This window comes from Typopeltis vanoorti, chromosome 12, assembly GCF_054136105.1.
Source record: "Typopeltis vanoorti isolate ZY-2024b chromosome 12, IOZ_Tvanoo_1.0, whole genome shotgun sequence".
NCBI lineage: Eukaryota > Metazoa > Arthropoda > Arachnida > Uropygi > Thelyphonidae > Typopeltis > Typopeltis vanoorti.
Genome location: NC_143560.1, coordinates 113,285,581 through 113,305,894, shown reverse-complemented (window position 1 = coordinate 113,305,894; position 20,314 = coordinate 113,285,581). Strand labels below are relative to the sequence as shown.

At 34.6% G+C, this 20,314-nt stretch overlaps 1 protein-coding gene across 1 annotated transcript in view; it reads left to right on the top strand.

Moving 5' to 3' along the window:
• The window catches only part of LOC150101143 (ubiquitin carboxyl-terminal hydrolase 24-like), an 824,883-nt gene that overhangs the window by 584,330 nt on the left and 220,239 nt on the right, over window positions 1–20,314 (top strand). Inside the window, exons 40-41 of the mRNA XM_090401261.1 lie at window positions 3,208–3,471; window positions 8,188–8,326. Coding sequence (XP_090257387.1) covers window positions 3,208–3,471; window positions 8,188–8,326 — 403 coding nt within the window. The remainder of the gene's footprint in view (window positions 1–3,207; window positions 3,472–8,187; window positions 8,327–20,314) is intronic.

Below are 20,314 nucleotides of genomic sequence, written 5' to 3'. Positions count from 1 at the left end.
GTTTTGGCAATACTAAAATGAAGAGACAGACAGATTATTAGATAAAATTAAAAAACAAATACATTAGAAAAAGAAAATAAAAGAGCCCTTCCTCTTGGATTCACTTGTAAAGAGGAAAGTGGATGGCTTTCTGAGCCTTTCCTTTATAAGAAGCCAATGTTCATTGAAGGTGCATTCTCCAGGATTATGCATCACCCTTCACAAAAATGCTTAATTGTCAAGACACTTATCATATGTCACCTACTTTCAGAAGAGCAGATGACATGTGCCTCTTAGACTAGAATTATAATCTATAAAAGATAACAATTCTAATGGATACTTTCTGTATAAACACGTCTTGGATAACATTATTCTCAGTGGTGAGCTATAAGGGGCTCGTACAAGCCCCCGCAAGCTTTTTATCATCAATCACCAAAAAAACAATGAAAATTAAATACGATTGCAAAAGACCTTGGTATCCAAATTTTAAAGATCGGCCATGTGTTTGAACCACGATAGGCAGCTTACATTTTACAATCGGCTCTTGCTGCATGGAGAAATTACCCAGCTTTATGCAAGCATTTTACATCGAACTATAAATATAAGGGCTTTTTAAACTGACTTCTCAAGTGGGAATTTTTAAAAGATCTAGCATTAATGATTGATATCCTACAGGAATTATCATATCTGTCAGAAGCTCTACAAAGTCGCAATATAAGTATTATAAGGACGAAATTAGCCCCTCCCCTCACCTTTTTTTTGCTCGACGATGCAAGTCCTTTGTTAAAATTTCCATAGCTCCCCACTGATTATTCTCCTATTAATAGCTCATCATCCAATAACAGGAAAATTTCCATGAATGCATCTCAGAAGTTTTTTAAAAAATTTGAATTCCAAACAACTTGCAAACTACCAAACAAGATTTCCTCTGTTTTCCCTTCCACCAAAGACAGACTGCTTTAGTTGGCTCATCTTGAAATGTACCAAATTCCTTGTTCCTGCAAGCTCCTCTTTTGGCCAGACCATTTGTACTGTAAACCAGACAATCAGAACATTGGAATTAAATCCGTTTTCTCCAATTAAGAAATCTGGTCTTGCAGAATATGGTTTCTTCTATCCACAGGATCCTATGAAACAACACAAAAATTATTCATACATCCCTTTCAAATCTGAGATACTCTTCAAAGAATGCTGTGAAGATCTTAACAATCAACCCAGTCTTAATCAGAATGATGGTCTAAAAATATCAAAATTTTGGAAATAGTGACTTTGAACCCTTACTAAAAATCCAGTGTTTATTTGTAATATTGTATCTGCAGTGCTTACATAAACACCTTCTCCAACAACCTTCTTTTTTGTCTTTTTGTATTGTGTGTGTGTGTGTGTGTGTGTGTGCGTGCGTGCGTGCGTGCGTGCGTGCTTGCACACACATGTGTATACATATATTTCTTTATATATATGCTGTAGTATATTATCTGGTTTTATGTATGTATGTAGTTATATTACTTTATATTTTACATATATATTTAAAACTTAAACACACACACATGCATGTATTCTTGGGCTGATTTATTCAGCATATTTTACATACATATTCTATTCAAATATCTTTTTTATTTTGTATGTCTGTATGCAATTTAATATGCAAATGTCATAATTTTAATTTTTCCTTTAATTCTCATTGAGTAATTTTTGGTTTTAAACTTCTTCTGTACTATTTACTTTTACATCTTTGTTCCCCTTGCCATTTGGCTATGCTTGTTTATAACTGTGCTAACAGCCTTTTCTTAGTTTCCCCATGGTTTTCTAGTGGTCATGTGACTGGTTGGAGAGCAGAACAGAAGTAGCAGACATGTGAAAATGGCTCTCAGTTCAATGTTAGTGAATATGAAGGTGTGTTGGTATGTTGAGTTATCCAATGGCTTGTTGTATTGGTGAGATGCTGCTAAAGGTTGAAGTTCAGGGAACATATAACTCAAAGGATAATCGCAATGCTGAAACAAACACTGGTACGTAAGAATAATGATGTCACTTTTGCCTCTTTACAAGAATTTGATTTGACCTCACCTGAGACCAGATGCACAGATCAGGTCTTCTGGTTTCCTGAGATGATAAAAACACATAGAGAGAATGTTAACGATGATGTTGGGGACTGTGGAATGTAGATTATGAGAAAAGATTGAGAATTTTTGGAATGTAAATAGGGGGGGGGGATACAATAGAGGTCTCCTACAAAATTTCTGAAAGGGTTACACAAATAGATGGAATTTTGCATTTTATGTAGGCCAGGAGAAAAGGATTAAGGACATCCATGGAAGTTGAGAATAATTGCAGTCAAGAAAGAGGGTGAGAGCTATTTTTCTTTCATACAGTAATATGGAATTGAAATGGCTTTCCTTTAGAGGTGAATAGTACAGTTCGTTTGAATGAATTCAAGAAAAAGTATGATAACTGGTGTGAATGATATGTGGCCTCTTTTGATAAGGCCGTAACTCCCTTCAGGTAAAATAATGATAATTATTATTATTAATAAAGATATGTTATGTACTCCGTTTTGTGCAATAAGAATGTGCTATTATGTACTACATGCTATTCTGTAGATTGCATATACAACCATGCTTTGTTTGCCAAACATAGAGCAAAAATATATGTGGGGTATGGAGGGGAGGGGTATTAATTTCTGCTCCTGTTTTAAGACATTTCAAATGAGAGATTTGCAATTTTTAAATGGAGAGGAAAGGTCTGATCTTACTTTCCATTTTAATTCTTTTCACTTTATTTTGCATCAAATCATTGCTATCTTACAATATTTCTTTGTTAACTATAATTTTTTTAATCTCTTTTTCTTCCAAGCTTTTCAAACTCTCTCTCTCTCTCTCTCTCTCTCTCTCTCTCTCTCTCTCTCTCTCTCTCTCTCTCTCTTTCCCCCCATCACTCTCCCCTGACTGTATCTTAATCTCCTTCTTTGTAATATATGTTATTATTTTATTCTTAGTTTTACATATACCTAATACTCTAGATCAAAACCACATATTGCTCTCACCAACTGGAAACCAGATGGTTTTTACCATTGTCTGTATGTTAGATATCTTTTAAGATTTTGATGCTCTGCAAAACAAATAAGCTGCATCAACATTTTTTATTATAATCATTTTTGATTTTGATACTATTGCTATATAAACAAAAACAACGTAATATTTGGTTCATTATTTTAATGAATTTTTTCAGTCTGTTCTACCAATTTCAAATGGTGTTTGGACATTTATTAGAGTCTAGACTTCAGTACCATATACCTGAAAAGTTCTGGAAGTGTTTTCGTCTTTGGGGACAACCAATAAATGTAAGGGAACAGCAGGATGCCTTTGAGTTCTTTACACATCTCATTGATCAGGTGGATGAGTATCTCAAAGAAATTGGCTGGGAACCTGTGTTTAAAACAAAGTATGAAGGTATTTTTTCAGATCAGAAAATATGTCAAGGATGCCCACACAGGTAAAATACTTTCATGGATTCATATGATTCTTGTTAATTGTGATTAGATTATCCAATAAATTTAAATTATAAGTACATTTTCAACAACAGCAGTGCTATGAAGCAAATGTATTTCGCTCATTCATCTTCCTTTCCTATTCTTATTTATTCCATGTTAATTCTATATCACATTTGTGACTAGATGGACTGTCAGTTATAGATAATTTAGAGGCAGTCTAGAGATTAAATACGGTAAGTTTTTTTTTTTCAGGTTACTTTTGGTTGGGCTGGTAGTCTCACATCAGTGATGAAATTCATCAGCCACCTAAACATGTTCCTTGGCATTCAAACCCATGACTTCTATCTTGAAGAGTAGACAAGATCCTCTCATCAATCAGCCTGGCATATATTCATACAGGATCTCCAACGTTACCATGATGCTGATTCATCAGTCACTGTGATGGTATTATAGCACTTGGTTTATAGAAAAGATCAAAAGCATTTTTCAGTATAACTAAAGTACTTAGTGTTGTGTTATTTATTAGATGTATCATAACCTTATTTAATGAAATTTATATTTTGTCCAGATTGGTACCAGCAAACTACAGCCAGCTACACATTATTGTATGGCTCATGAGCTAAGTACAGTTTTTAAATGAATTTTATAAAGGAATCATGAAACTGCTGTTTCATTATCCATAGAGTAATGTTAATGAGATTTTGGTACTCCATGTAATTGTAGTAGTGATCATATGTTGCACTTTTGTTGGTGTGCACTATCACACCCATCACATTCACAGTGCTAACCTTGATAGTATTGTGAGTACCATGTGTTTCGGATTCGCACCATATCATGAGTATGATGATGATGATGAACAGCCTATTTTTCTACCCACTGTAGGGTGAAAGCCTCTCCCATTGCAGGAGGTTTGGGTCTACTACTCCCATGGTGACCCAGTCCATATTGGGAAAGTATATCTATACTTGGGTGAAGGAATGTATGAAGGTGGAAGACAATCACAAACATCAGCCTATTGGCTGGAGAGCGGATACGCTAACCACTCGGCCAACCAGGCCGGCATCATGAGTATATTGGTACATATTTGTTTATATTCAAATCAGGCTCTCAAATAAGACATTTTCTGAGATGAAATATATAATATCTTGTTACAGATCAGCCTTATTTGATAACCATTTGTAATTGTTTTGATGATTTGGAACACTAACTTTTAATTCCATTTAAGCATAATTATAACTGTTAAAAAAAAAAAGAATTCCATAATTCTCACTAATTTTCCATAAAATCTGTTTTTAGTCAAGTTATACTCTGTATTTTGTTAATGAAAAAAAATATTGTTAAATTGTGTTTTCTATCTTTCAGTTTTAAATCTTGGTAAAGTATGGCCCTTCTGAGAAAGAGTTTACTGATCCCTAGTCTGCTAGACCTGTTTTTCTAAAGCCTTTAAAATTGTTTTTTAGTATTCTGACAGAATGTTCTGTTACTATCTGAAGAGAAGACATTTTATAACTCCACAGAATTTTGTAGATTCCTGGTTAGGAGACAGGGAATGGGTCTATGGTGGAGCAGATAAAGAGTGTTAGATTCATGAAGAGAATACTTTTAAATAGATGGTGAATCATTTCTAGTGGACCATATTCTGTAAACTCTTCCTTAAATAAATGAAAACAAATAGTACTCATAAGCAATTCAATTCAAGCTAATGACTCATCACTTGCCTTAGTATTCCATAAGCACTTCAAGTGCAAACTTTGTTTGCTTACACTTGGATAAAGGATTAAACCAAGTATATAATTTCTTGGCATCTTTAATTTATAGTATAACCAAGTGGAAAAGCTTCCAAAGCTATCTCTAACCCAGATTATTTTAATAATAATAATAATAAGTTAATAATAAACACCTTTTGGCTACTCATATATGAAAATATGATTTCGGCATTACTTCAACCTTAGTATCACCTCTGGATCTGGCTCCCACTGATGAGATCCCAAATAAAGGTCAAAGGAATTGAAATTCTTGGATGTGAAGAAGCAAGATGAGTAACTAAGGTTTTAAAAGAGATAGATAGGTTCCTTAAAAGTTGTCCACAATGCCACATCCCTTTTTTCATATCAGACTATTTTAAATTCCAAGTTTCATATCTGTAGGTAGCTACTGAAAAAAACAGTCAGCTAGAATCCTGAGCTTTGTTCCTGTAGTGATAGATCTGTCCTTCCTTTAGATAAATCTCTGACTATTGTCTTACCTATTCCAAATTCTTGTGATGCTTTCTGAAACAGCAGTTTTTCTTACTAATAATGGATCCCAGATACTTTACTCAATACAGAAGAGAGCAGTTGGATTTATTAATGACCCATTTCTCACCAATTCACTCACTCTGTTTTGCACAGATGTTCAGTTTCTGCTATTTGCTTTTTTCTACAGATATTTTCATGGTTGCTGTTCATCAGAATAGGCAATGATAATTCACTTGCTCTTCTGTAAATTTGTTAAAATACCTTTAGCACTATTTAGCATTCCTTTACAATTCAAACTCACAGAACAATTTTATGTTTTACCTTCTCTTTTCTTCTTTCATTTCTTCTTTTGTCTTTGGAAATAGTCTTCTCTCCTATTTCCTTAACAGTGCAATTTTTCAGATTTTGAATTTGGTGTAATCATTTCTTCTGACTTTCAGCTTATTCATGGTACTAATGGTGTTGCACCATTGGTACCATGATGCCTATGTAACCACAATACTCATAACTCACTGCACCAAGGTTTTCAGGAAAGAATTCCAAGTGAGGATGAAACAAGTGAATCTTTACTAACATCCCTAGTCACCAGTTTTGTGATCATTCATTACAAGTTGATGAACTATTTTTTTTATATTTGTTAATTTATTGTTTTTCAGAACAATCACTGAAGAATTTGTAGGCTTTTATTTTCTTAAGATTCTTTTCAAATTTTTTGTCTTTTAATACTTTCCTAATAAGAGATACAACAAATATTCCATGTATTTGCCATCTGAAATTTTTAAAAATCCTACACGTAAGTGCTGTAAGATTTCCAAAGGTGGAATTTATTGCTAACAGCTTGGGCATATTTTCAAAAGTCTTCTTTGTTTATTGCATATGCAAGTGGTTTAGAAGGATTTTCATTACTATTATGCATGAAAACTGCTTTTTCAGCATGCTTTAGAAGAGTCCTGGAAGAAGTATTAAGCTTTCATCCCATGAACTCATTCATTTCTCTAAAAAAGATTATCTATATCACACAGTAAAAAAATTCCATTCCCTTATCTCAAAATATAAAGGTAGGATTTTGATCATTTCTTAAAACAGAAATTTCTTTCCTGGAGCTAATAAACTGATGATTGAAAATTCAGGTATTTCAAATTATTATTCAAACAGTTGCAAATCTTTTCACAAGGTTGTTTGATTCTTTGTTAAGGGAAATGATTTTGTTCACAACTTTATAAATGCTTTCATCTGAAAATAATGATGACCTGCTCCACACCAGAAGCATAAGATTCTTAGAATATCCAGCATCACTTAAAAAATAGAAGTAACATTTCATTCTTTCTAAATCATTAGCACTGAAAAAAATCATAATTCTGCCTTTTTTCTGAATCCATTAATGAGTCAAATTAGTTTTACACAATGTGGCTATAATGTGGAGAACCCACTTTTTATCTTGGTCCCCTGTTTCATCAATAATGAAAGTATGCAGTACTTACTAAGTGTTGTTGCTTAATACTTGAACAACATGCATTAAAAGCACTGTAGCCCTGTTTTATAGTTACTAACTTTTAAATGTGGCATAATAATAAAGAAATAAATGAGACAGATTCAAAGATATTGAACTGAAGTGAATACTCTAAGAGCATGTGTTGCATTAGTTCTTGATTAGTAAAATAAAATCCTGTGATGTCTTTTTATTATAAAGCACTTTAAGCCCTAACTGACTTTTAGAAATTGGTGGGCAGTTGTTCTCCATCCTTAGCCATTGTCACCAATAGCTGAACCGAGTTGCTTTTGATCATCAAGGTAAGAATAGAGTCAACAACTCATCATTTCATGATCCTATACTCTGACCTCTATTGGTATCTGAAATAGTGAGTATTAAATAGTCAGTTTTGTGAGTTGCTTGGTTAAAATATCAACTTTCTGAGAGAAAAAATTGTTATTGCTTGCATCAAGTTTGACTAACTTGGGAACCAACTATTAAAAAATAAATCCTATTATCAGTGATTGCAATGAAGCCTGTAAGGAGCATCTTTCCACCAAAAGTCTATCATTATGGAAATCGGAACTTTGTCAAAAGCCGCTTTTTCTCCCCCTTTTTATTCCTTGTTTCTTCTCCTCTCTTCTTAATACAAGGCAAGTTGAGTTATACTCTTCAGGCCATGCCTTCATTTGTTTTCAAAATACATCTGAATTGTATTGTGAATTGCTTTAGCTATAGAAGAACAATTAAGAACAGTCATTTAAAATTTTATATTATTACTGACTCATTTATGAAACATATTTCAAAAACCTATGCAAAGCATACAAATTAAAAAAAAAAAAAACTTGCATCATTGAATTTTTTGAATTGTAGAATTGGATTCACCACCTTGAAAGGAGGTGCTTGAAGCAACAACTAAAATAATTTCATTTACAAAAAATAACCTTAGTTTTAATTTCTTATGAAGTTAAATTGCTTGAGCAGTGAAATAAAATTTATTCATTTTCCAGATATGAAAGGGAAGAACCTTTTATGGCCTTAAATTTACCAATAAAGAGCCATAATCTTCAGGATTCCTTAGACCACTTTGTAAAGGGAGAGCTTTTAGATGGTCACAATGCTTACTTTTGTGAAAAATGTGGAGAAAAGGTATCACTATAAATGGTAGTTTGAATTTCTGAAAATTAGAAATTACTTTCCCATATCTTTTAATTATTTGATACTAATATAAAACAGCAAAGCTTAGTGGAAATTGAGCTACCTCCATATAACCAAAGTGCCAAAGTGAGAAAGCTAATAAAATTAAATATTTAAAATTACTTATTAAAATTTAATTTGGAAAGAATAGTGACCAAATGCATACCTGAATATTCTTGAAAGGAAAGATGTTCACCGTATTTGGAGAACATTCAAATTTATTAGATATATGAAGAGCCAAAGGCTTTAATTCGGCGACATATGACTTGTTTTAGTTAAGGGATATTACATCCTATATCGTTTCTTAGCCGAATAAGAAACTCAAAGAGTTTCATGCCAAATATAGTAGAAACTATATAAAGTTCGGCGATTCCAAGCGTAAGCAAATACCTGGATACTGCAGCAACTGACCCTTAAGGTAGTGCAAGCTGAGGCAACTCATGTCAAAGGTGGAGCAAGCTCCGATCACTATTCTTGATATTTACCCATAATGTGAACTTAGCTCCTAGGAGCTGTATTACTGTTCTACATTATGAGAGAAGGTCACTACCCAGACCGGTTTCAACCATAGAAGGGTTGTAAGTTCTGTTCACTACGAACTTGGTATTAACTAGGTCTACCTACTCACTGATGAGACCTCAATAAAGGTTGAAACCGGTCTGGGTAGTGACCTTCTCTCATAATGTAGAACAGTAATACAGCTCCTAGGAGCTAAGTCCACATTATGGGTAAATATCAAGAATAGCGATCGGAGCTTGCTCCACCTTTGACATGAGTTGCCTCAGCTTGCACTACCTTAAGGATCAGTTGCTGCAGTATCCAGGTATTTGCTTACGCTTGGAATTGCCGAACTTTATATAGTTTCTACTATATTCGGCATGAAACTCTTTGAGTTTCTTATTCAGCTAAGAAACAATATGGGATGTAATATCCCTTAACTAAAACATTCAAATTTAGTTATTTTGAAGATTTTTGTCTTGGGAGACCTCACTCATGCTAGGTGTGTCCCTCAAGTGGTGAGGAAAGCCCTAAATGATTGCTTTTAATGAAGAACAAGATGCTCTGCATGGGATCAATAGGTATTTCACATATTCTGTGGATAGGGCCTGTGCAACCCTACCACTTCTTGCTCACACTTCACTTCATAACCTAATATGATTATGCCTTGTGATGAATCTTATGCTCCATCTACTGTCGCATAGAATAATAAAAGCCATATTTAAAGTGTAGGAAGAGGTGTCTGTCTGGAGAAGTGCATGACAGTTTTTAACACAGGTCAGTGCTAATGTGAATGCACAGGATCAACTTCAAAAGAGAACTTTAATAGGGACATGGAATATCTGGGGGTTTCAGATGGGCTCTCTTGACATAGTCTGTACTGAGATGTAGGTACAGAATTGACACCATGAGAGAACAAGATAGGATAGAGAAGGTCATTTCAGAAAGTAAGATGTTCAGCTAGTTGCTTACTTGAGGGAGGGTAATTTAAAGTCCCATGGGATAGCTGTGGTACTGAGAAAAGGTCAGGCTATGTCTTTTCATGGTTACGGGTCCAAAAATGACAGGATACTTTTTATTAGACTTAAGGCACATCTTATCAGTGTCAGTTATGGTAGTTTATGCTCCCCACACAAATAGGTGTGAGAATGAGGAGTTCTATGAAAATTTGCAAACTGTTACGTACTGCCTTCTAAGGAGAGATATTCTTCCTTTTCATTCCAGGAGACTTGAGTGCAAAAGTTGAAAGAGTGTAATAGTTAGGCCTGAGTGTGGTGGATTTGGTCTGTGTGAATGTAATGCCTATAGCAAAAGACTGTTGGAATTTTCCTTATACTAACAGTTATAACTAATACCTGTTACTAAACACACGCACACACACCATTCTTGAACATTGATTGATAGGTCAAGGTACCAGATTGATTACTTCCTGGCACCACAGTGGCAGAAGACAAGCAGCAAACATCTTTGATGTATATACTTGTCCAGGAGCCAACTAGTAAGAGCTAAAGTAAGACTGAAACTCTGAAACATTCCAAGGCAGTCTTATTCCCCTAGATTTGGATATCTGTGTAATTCCCAGAGTGTTTCACAGAAGAGACTTCAAAAAAAAAGGTTCGAAGCTTATCTGGAGGCTGATGAAGAAACACTTGAAATACTCTAGGAAGGAGTCGAGGAAACAATACAGAATGCCAAAACATAGAAACATCTAAGTCCATTTAGAAGTCCAATGGGCCCATGGATTGGATCATAGAATCTACATGGAATCTGGTCAGGAGGAGGAGGATGGACAAAGAAAGCAACACAAGAACAGAAGAACATGAGAGATTAAATAGAGCAATTAGAAAACCACATCAACCAAGAAAAGGACAAACATTATGATAAGAAATTTGAAGAGATAGAGTTCCATATGAAGAGGCATAATTGCAAAAAGTTATTTGGGCTAGTTTGTGATCTTAAGCATGTGTAAGATCAATGGCTGAAAAATTTGCTGTAAACATTTTCACCGTAAACATTTACCCCAGAAGACATTTTGCATTAATTTTTGTAAATAATCGGTGGATGATAAAGGGTATTATAAAATCATTAAAAAGGCAAATCTTTATTATGGTGAGTAATAGTGATATATAACATAATGAAATCACTTAAAAATTGTGCAAATTAAAATAGATACTGCATAAATAATTAACTTTTTGCTGCAGATCATTAATTGAACAAATCCATCAGTAATATCACTCATTGGAAGAAATGCTGTGAAGCATTTAATTTTTGTGTTGAATTCAGCATCTGTTTGATAGCGTAACTTCAAACCGATGGCAACAATTTTACGATAAAGATTTTGTGCCATATAAAATAAACAATCTGTTATAGTTGTTGATATAAATATGTTAGAAAAAGCATTGATAGTTGCTGTCATGAAGTCAACCGTTAATGTTTCGAGATCTAATGATGAACTTAAGCCCTTTAACCCTCCAACCGGCCAGGACGTATATATACGTCCAGCTAAATCTGGATACGATTCAATACACCTGTTGAAAGAACATGGATAAAAAGTGCAATTTGGCTGTTCTGTCCTTTAGAAGGTGCGATAATCCTTCATGCTGTAGAGAACACTTAAACAGATTATCTTGGGAAGCTGAGTCTCATTTCTCTATAACAAGAAATGCAGTTCCTTGTTTTATGCTGGGCAACTTAACTATTAGTTATATTAGAGAGACTAAAAATATAGAAATTATTTTTATTTTCTCTTTTTATTGTACAGTTTATAATTCCACGACAAAATATAAATTCTTGCATAATTTATTCACTTAAATATTGCATTACCTTTGAGAACCAATGTTTATTGTTTTTATGCTAATTTTGTCTAATTGCTTACTCGACAGAACATTTTTCGAAGAAATGAATTCACGATAACTATTTGAAATATTATTTTAAAAAAATGGCTGCCAACGTTCTAGGTTATGTTGTCTTTGTTCAAAATCATATTACGAAGAATAATTCACAGATATCCTTCAGGAAATCCGTGAATTATTCTTAGACGACTTTGCTTTGTAGAGAATAATATGCAATTCTCGTATCACTAATTGTTTTTCAAAATATTGTAATCTACTGTTCTTTGCACTTTCACCTTTTTGGTTTCCCTGTATAATCAGTCTTTAATAAAATGAAATAAACGGTTATTATTTAAATTGATATGTATATATTTTCTGCTAGTTTATATATTTGTCTCCAATTTTAAAGTAAGCAATACTTTTGTGTATATTCTCTGATACAAAATATATATATGTGCATGCATCAAATGTGAAATTTCATATTTTCACAATAGAATTGAACTTTATTTCGACTTTGATAGTTTCACCCCCCCCAGCTGCAACGCTACCACACACCTGAAAACTGTTATGAAACATAGGTATGGTTTTTATTTAATTCGTGATTTTTCCATAATAATTGTTCTATATAACGTTTAATTTTTTGACACAGAAACTAAGTTTTGATTATTATAAATAAGAAAATATACATATTATTTCCTCATTATTATAAATCAGGAAGTTATGTGACATTGGGTAATAGGGGGAAATTAATATTTAAAAATACTGTCATCCTACAAATGCAATATCAGAATAATATGTTTCGAATGTCTGCTAATCAATTAGAAAGATGGAAAAACAAAACAAGAAATTTCTGCCTGTAAAATATTCAGTTATTGCACAGGGCTCTTTAGTGTGCTGCCTGCTGAGCATGTTCTTTTGAATTTCCCAGTGGTGGTGGTGGTGGTGGTGGGGGGGGGGGCTAGTAATCTCCATTAATCTTCAACTTGTTACTTGGCAGAAAGGAATATTAGAAAGTATACACAATTCATTTGTGAGATGGCAAGCAAGAGCAGCAATAGCAGTAACATTCTGGGTAAGAAAAGAAAAGTTCGTGAGATGAAAAAAGTTGGAGCCTTCGCCTTTCGAGCAGCTCTTGTTCTACCAATGAGGAGAGAAATCTTTCTAGCTCTGAAGATAGCGATTCTGCCTGTAGTTTAGATATGTCTTCGTGCAGAAAATGGGTGTTCGCCACTGAACGTACACCAGCTTGTCCATGGTTTCCATTCATAGGTAAGCCAGGAATTACTGAAGACTTTGACTCCAGCAACATTTTAGGCTATTTTCATCTATTTTTAGATGATGATATTCTTTCCTTCATAGTGGAACAGACTAACCTTTATGCTTGCCAACAACATCAACAAGTTGAATACAGTCCTCATTCTCACAGTAAACTTTGGAGCCCAATAGATATCGATATGCGTCTTACATTTATAGCACTCTTGATTGTGCAAGGCATCATGAAAAAGCCCACTCTCGAAATGTATTGGTCTACAGACTGGATTCTGAACACACCAATGTTTCATGATGTTATGACTGAAAAACAATTCAGTCTCGTCATGAAGTATTTGCATTTTCAGAGTAATGAGGAATATGATCAGGCAACACATCCTTGCCCTGTACTCAACAAAATTTATGATTTTCTTATGAAAATCCGTCAGAAATGTAGATCACTATACATTCCTGAGAGAGCTGCAACTATCGATGAAAGTCTTTTGCATTTAAAGGTAGACTGAAATGTAAGCAGTATATTCCCCAAAAAGAAAGCAAAGTATGGGGTAAAATTTTTATGCTTTCTGAATCCGAAAGTGGATATTTTTGGGATTCCAAGCCTTATACGGGAAAGCAGACTGTAATCGAGCATGATAAATATTCAGATCTCCCCTTGTTGATGCGTGCAGTAATGCAGTTAATAGACCCTTTGCAAATCAGAATTACAGCCGATTATTCAGTGCCTTAAATGGTTTATGTTCATCATTAGATCCAAAAACATTAATGGTTTACTTCGAGAAAGTAACTATCAATGCTTTTTCTAACATATTGACATCAACAACTATAATAGGTTATTTATTTCATATGGTGCAAAATCTTTTGCAAAATTGTTGCCACTGGTTTGAAGTTCTGCTATCACACAGATGCTGAATTCAACACAAAAATTAAATGCTTCACAGCATTAGCATTTCTTCTAATGAGTGATGTTACTGATGGATTTGTTGAATTGATAATCCATGGCAAAAAGTTAATTATTTACATATCATCTCTTTTAATTTGCACAATAAAATAAAGCTTTATTTCATAATATTTACTTTTCCATAAAATTGATTCTAAATCTTTCATTTTTCACCTTTATTTAATGCATTTATTTTTTTGTGTTTGTGATACATGGGTCCTCCAAAGCACTGGGCATGTGGCAAGTGCCCTTCTTGCCAAGGAATAAGAGTAGCACTGGTCCTCTTGGTAGAAGTTAAAGACTTCTTAAGAGCACCAACAGAGGAAAACAGAAATATTTTGGATACATGAAAAGAATGAAAGGTGGACTTATCCAAATAGTAATAAATGATAAAGTTCCTGGAAGAAGGGAAAGTAATAGACCCTTGATGACTTCTATGGATGAGGTGTGTGTGTCAGGGATGACTTTTCAGAGTCTTGAACCTTCAAGAAAAGCTCCAAATAGGGCCACCCGGCTAGAATTTATGTCACAGGATAGAATTTGTGCTTATGTCACAAGCACACAGGAATGAACTGTGTGGACAGTATTGTGCACAATTTCCTCACTTCAGCTGCATGCCCCTGCTCTTACTTTCATGCACTCTGCAATGAAATATAACAAAACAAATACTAGTGTCATTGTAGATATTCAAAAAAAAAAAATCCTCCATAAAAAAATTCACAAAAATATGAAAAACAACAAAAAATTGAACAGGTACATGTAGATAGAAGAAGAAAGAAATAAAAGTCTCATTGACTGTGTTATTGTTGATAGTGATATCTTCATGCTGAAAGCAAGGATACAAAAGTGTGCAAAGGATCTGAAATTGGAAGTAGCTGTCACTTAGTGCTAAGTAGGAGATAAATGAATATCACATTAAAAAAAAAAAAAACAGTTTCAGTATAAGTTTTTAAAAAATTGAAACATTTGAAAACAAGAACCACACTTTGGAGTCTTAGTGGCAAACTCTGAAGAAAACTTTCATTGATTCAGCTAGGAAGGTATGTAGTGAAGTTGTCTGCAAGGATAGAAAAATAAAAGCCCCATGGTGGACACAAGATGATAAAGAAGCAGTCCTGGACAAGAAGAAGAAGGTTACTAGCAAATAGGTGGGCAGATGCTCTAAAAGAATACAGAGAAAAATGCAAGAGAGCTCAGCTATGTGTAAAAGTACTAAACAAAAGTCATGGGAAGACTTTGGTAAGAATATAGAAAATAAATATCAGGATGGTGGCAAAATGTTCTGGAGACTATTGAAAAAAAGATAAATATATCCCAGATGTTTGGAGTAATTATTTTGAAAGACTGGTAAAGGAAACAAGCAGTGACATGAGATAGAAAAATCCATCAAAAACTTGAAATGTGTGAAAGGCAACTGAAGTGGATGATAATCTACCAGAAATACTTAATATTTAGATATAAAAGGTTTACAGTGGCTAAACTGCATAATTCAGAGAGCCTGGGCAGAAAGTCTAATTCCAGATGATTGGAGTAAAGCTCTCATAGTTCCCATCTATTAAAAAAAAAAAAAAAAGTAATAAAGCTGAATATGAGAATTACATAGGAATTTCTCTGCCAAAGAGTTTTGGGTAAGATTTATGCAAGCATACTTAAAAAGAGGTTGAGAAAAATTGTGGAAGAGAAACTCAGAGAGGAATAAGCTGGATTCATGTGAAATGGAGGTTCTCAAGATCAGATTTCAACTTTACAGTAAATAGTTGAGAAATCCCCAGAATATAACAAGGATCTATAGTTAAGTTTTGTAGATGTGGAAAAGGCATACAACAAGTTGCTTAGAGAAAAGCATTTCAAAACACTACAGTTCTATTGGATAAATGGAACATTATACAGAGCAGTACGTAGTATATATATTTAAGTTGTCAGTCAGCAGTTAGAATTGAAGGAAATGCAGGAAGATGGTTTGTAAAATCAGGAGGTAAGATAAGGATGCACATTATCTCCACTCTTATTTATCATCTATATGGACTGCATTATGAAGGAAAGTGTCATTAAACCCTGATATTAAAATTGAGGATATCAAACTTAGCTCTTTGTTTTATGCAGATGATGTTGTACCCTAAACACATCCATTGTAAGTCTCTAGAGTTCTCTAATTAAATTGCATAACAGCTATAACAAATTTGGTATGAAAATCAAAAATAAAAAGACCAAAACTATAAAAACAGGAATATAGAAAACTTCAGCTGCATAACCTATATAACCTATAGAAAAAAGTAAAATATTTCAGCTATTTAGCCACAGTTTTTAGTGAAGATGGCAAATTAAATATTGGAAATAGACAATAGAATAAGCAAAGCTGATATGGAGCCAGCTGAATAAATTGTCATGGAATAAGAGAGAGAAATTGGCCAAAACCCTAAAATAGTAGAATATAGGACAGTATTGAAACCTGTTTTTTAAGTTATGGATCAGAGAATCGTGTAAGAAATAAAGCACTTGATCAAAGACTAAAGACCGTAAATATGAGATTTCTGAGAAAAATTAGAGGAGTGAACAGATGGCATTAATGCAGAATAATGTTAAAAACGAAGACATTAGAAAGGAACTTGACATTGTTAGCATTCAGGAATGAGTGAGCAGAGCTAATCTATGATGATATGGCCACCTAAATAGAATGGGTGAGGAAAGTTAACAAAACAGGCACATGATGCCAAGATGGGAAAGAGAGACTCAGAGAAAGACCAAAGTCTAGGTGGATTGATTCAGTCAGAAGGGTGACTGAACTAAGTCAACCTTAATAGCACAAAATGTTAGATACAACAATATTGGAGTGTTGTTAAGTGATGGACTAATTTGGAGGAAAATTGTTGATAGGAGATTAATAATAATGTAAACTTAATCATGTATTGCTGTCATAGGATCCTGAACACCCCTTGATGGTAAATATAAAGAAATTGATGATGATGAGAAAAAAAATTGCAAAAATTAATAAAAATAGACCTAAAAGAAGCCAAAATAACACCAAAATTCATTCAATATCTGTTGCTCCTAACCAAATCCAAACAGGCATCTGCCACTACTTCAGTTCCACCTAAGCTATCTCTTCAATATCGTGTGTGCTACCCATTGCATAAAAAGGGAAGGCAATTCACTTTTGTCCAATCAGCCATTCCTTGCCAATGACTGTCAAACTTTGAATCTCTGCTTTTTGATCTGCTCTGGCTCAATATTTCCCTATCTTACTTTATAACTTTTATTTGTTGCCATTACTGCTTTCCTAGTTAAGACTTCCATGCTTTTCTATTTGACTGCTTATCTCTAAAAGTTGATTTCACACAGTCTAATTATCCAAACTATGAGATCATCCTAGGATACTTTAATGTTCATAACGATCTAACAGAAATAGTCAACTTACTAACCAGAACGTCCTCATCATTCTTCCAACACTCTGGACCTTTTGTTAACTAGCTCCCCCTCCAAATACACTGTAGATGTTTGCTCTCCTGTTTGCAACTGACCATAAGCTTATTCACATCTACTTTTCTGCACATCTACTGATTACTGTTTTTGATCTCCTAATCCCTGCTCTGAATTAATAACTGAAATAATCCTCACTGAAATTTGGGCCTTGATTCTTCACTCTGCTGCAACCCGCTGACCTCTAATCAAGCACTGATGTTCTAAAAAAATGTGCCTCTGTAGGCCATGATAAAAATATACTATTTGTCCGTTGGTTCCTGTCAAAACCAGCTTCTCTTCAACTTGCACTATAGCTCAAAACAGGTGTAAAAAAAATTATCAACGAATGCAAAATAGACCTCATAAGGGTCAAATGCAATAAGCTTGCAACTTTCTTCTGGCATTCAAGCTTTCTATTCTCTCATGAATGCTGCTGGGTATTTCCACATCTCCCACATCCTGATGATATCATGGTAATAACATCACCCAAAAATAAGGCAGACCTCTTGGCATCAGTCTTTTTCAAACTCGTGTTGAGACGACCAAGGCAAATAACTTCCTGCAATATTACCTCACCAGGTGCCTCCTCAAATCTTTTTCCATAAGAACTTCCCAAAAAAATCATCATTAGTATTGATACTAATAAATCTTCTGGTCCAAATGCTCAAAAAGATGTATACTCCAAAATTAACACTGATCCCATATCGCCTATATATTATTATTATTTATACAGGTACTTTATGGAGTCAAAAGACTCATCGCAGAAAATCTACATTCTCCATTAGCACCATACCTATCATACATCTCCTTAAATTTATTCACTGTTGGGGTTCTCGCAACTATCTTTGCTCATTCATTCCAATCATTCACTGTTCTCCAAGTAAAGAACCTAGTCCACACACACCTTTACTAACTACATTCTTAGACAACTTCCAAGTAAGACCCATTGTTTCCCCCCCCCCCACACACACACACACTCCTCACCTATTGAAAAATTTCTTTTGTGTCAATCTTATAGATTCCCTTTAGTAACTTATAAGTTTCTATCATATCCCCTCTCTTCTACTTGTTAGCTGAATTCTGCAACCCACCTTCAGTCTTTCCTCATAAGGTACATGCCACAGACCTGTCACGAGCTTGGTCACTCGTCTCTGAATCTTCACCACCACCTTCCGATTTCCTAGAAATGCAGGTGACCAAATCTGTGCACAGTAGTCAACAGGTGGCTGACTTATAGCCTTATAAAGAGGACTAATAACCTCCCTATCTTTACTTGTCAATGTGTTCTTCAACATCCAAGTAATCCTCTGAGCTATTTTGCCAACTCTTGCAATATGTCCTCTGAATTTCAAATCTCCATCCACCATCACCTTAAGATCCTTATCCTCATGAGTTCCCCCGTAATCTAGTACCATACCATCAATATAATACAAAGTATGTAATCTTTTCATTCCAAAGTGTATTATCTTACATTTTACAACATTAAATTAAATCCAGAGCCCTGGAGCCCTCCACTAGTCACCCTCATTCACATTGATTCCACTCCACCATACACCACCCTATGATGTCTGTCTACCACCCCCATCCATGTCACAACCTCATATCCATTCCCATTTGCTCTAACTTATGTAACAGTTTTCTGTGCAGTATTCTGTCAGATGTCTTTGCAAAGTCCAGTAGTATCATGGTATAGCCATTTCCTTTATCTAATTCTGCTCACTTTATTATAAAATGTGAATAAATTACTGCGGCAGAACCTCCCAGAGCCATGCTGCCCTGTTTTGGCCATTTTTTCCAACACTTCTGATCACAACTGCAGATATGCAGACCGGTCTGTAATTGGAGACTTCTGTTCTTAAACCATGCTTGTGGAGAGGTATTATTTTGCCTTCTTTCCACTCCTTAGGTACCTTCTCCACTGCAAGACTTTAATTAAATAACCAGGACAAGGGCGGAGCTAACTCTTTTGCATGTTCTTTAAAAATATGTGGTGATATGTCATCCATTACCACATCCTTACTGACATCTAACCAAAGCAATACTTGATATACCTTTGATTCTTTCACCTTTAATTCTCCTAATTCTTGATTCCCTTCTACATGTTGAACAGCATCATTCACACCATTATAATATACAGTGATGAAGTGTTTGTTAAATAAGTCCACTATATTATTTGCTGTGGTTACTCTGCTACCATAACTATCCACCATTATCAGCCTGCTATAATTATTTTTCCTCTTGCTTGCCACATAGCAGAAAAATTCCCTTGGATTAGCTTTTACTTTACTGGCTAGTCTCCTCTCATATTCTACTCTTTCGTTTTTAACCATGCTTGTCACTTTTCTGGCCTGCACTTCATATTCTTCATGCATCTGTTCACTATGGTCTGTCTTGTACTTTCTCCATAACTTCTTCCGTAACACCGCTTCCTTGATTTCACCATTCGATCATCTCACTCCTACTCTATTTATTTGCTCTTGGTATTCATTGCTTTTCTCGTGTCACTTCCGTCACATGTTGCTTTAGATAGTTATCCCGCAGAAACTCAACAAATTCATTCTCCTCGTGACTATAAACTATCTCTTCTTTCCGATCCACATTTCTATAATTAAAACCTCCCATTAGAATCATCTTCCTTTTACTTGCCCAACTAATTTGTCTAAACATCTCACAATCAATACTCTCCATATTCCCTGGCATATACATCCTATTAGATATACTATTCTGTTGATCTCTTCACACCAAACAGCTTCAAAATCTTCACACGTACTACTGTTTTCCACTTCGACTCTTGAAGGACACAATTCTTCTGCTACCATTAACAATACCCCCCCCCCCCCCTCTCTTCATCTTCCTATCCTTTTGGAAAATTCTGTATCCTATCATTTCAAGTCCTGACATTATATCATCCTCAGTCAACCAAGTTTCACTTATGCCAATTATCTT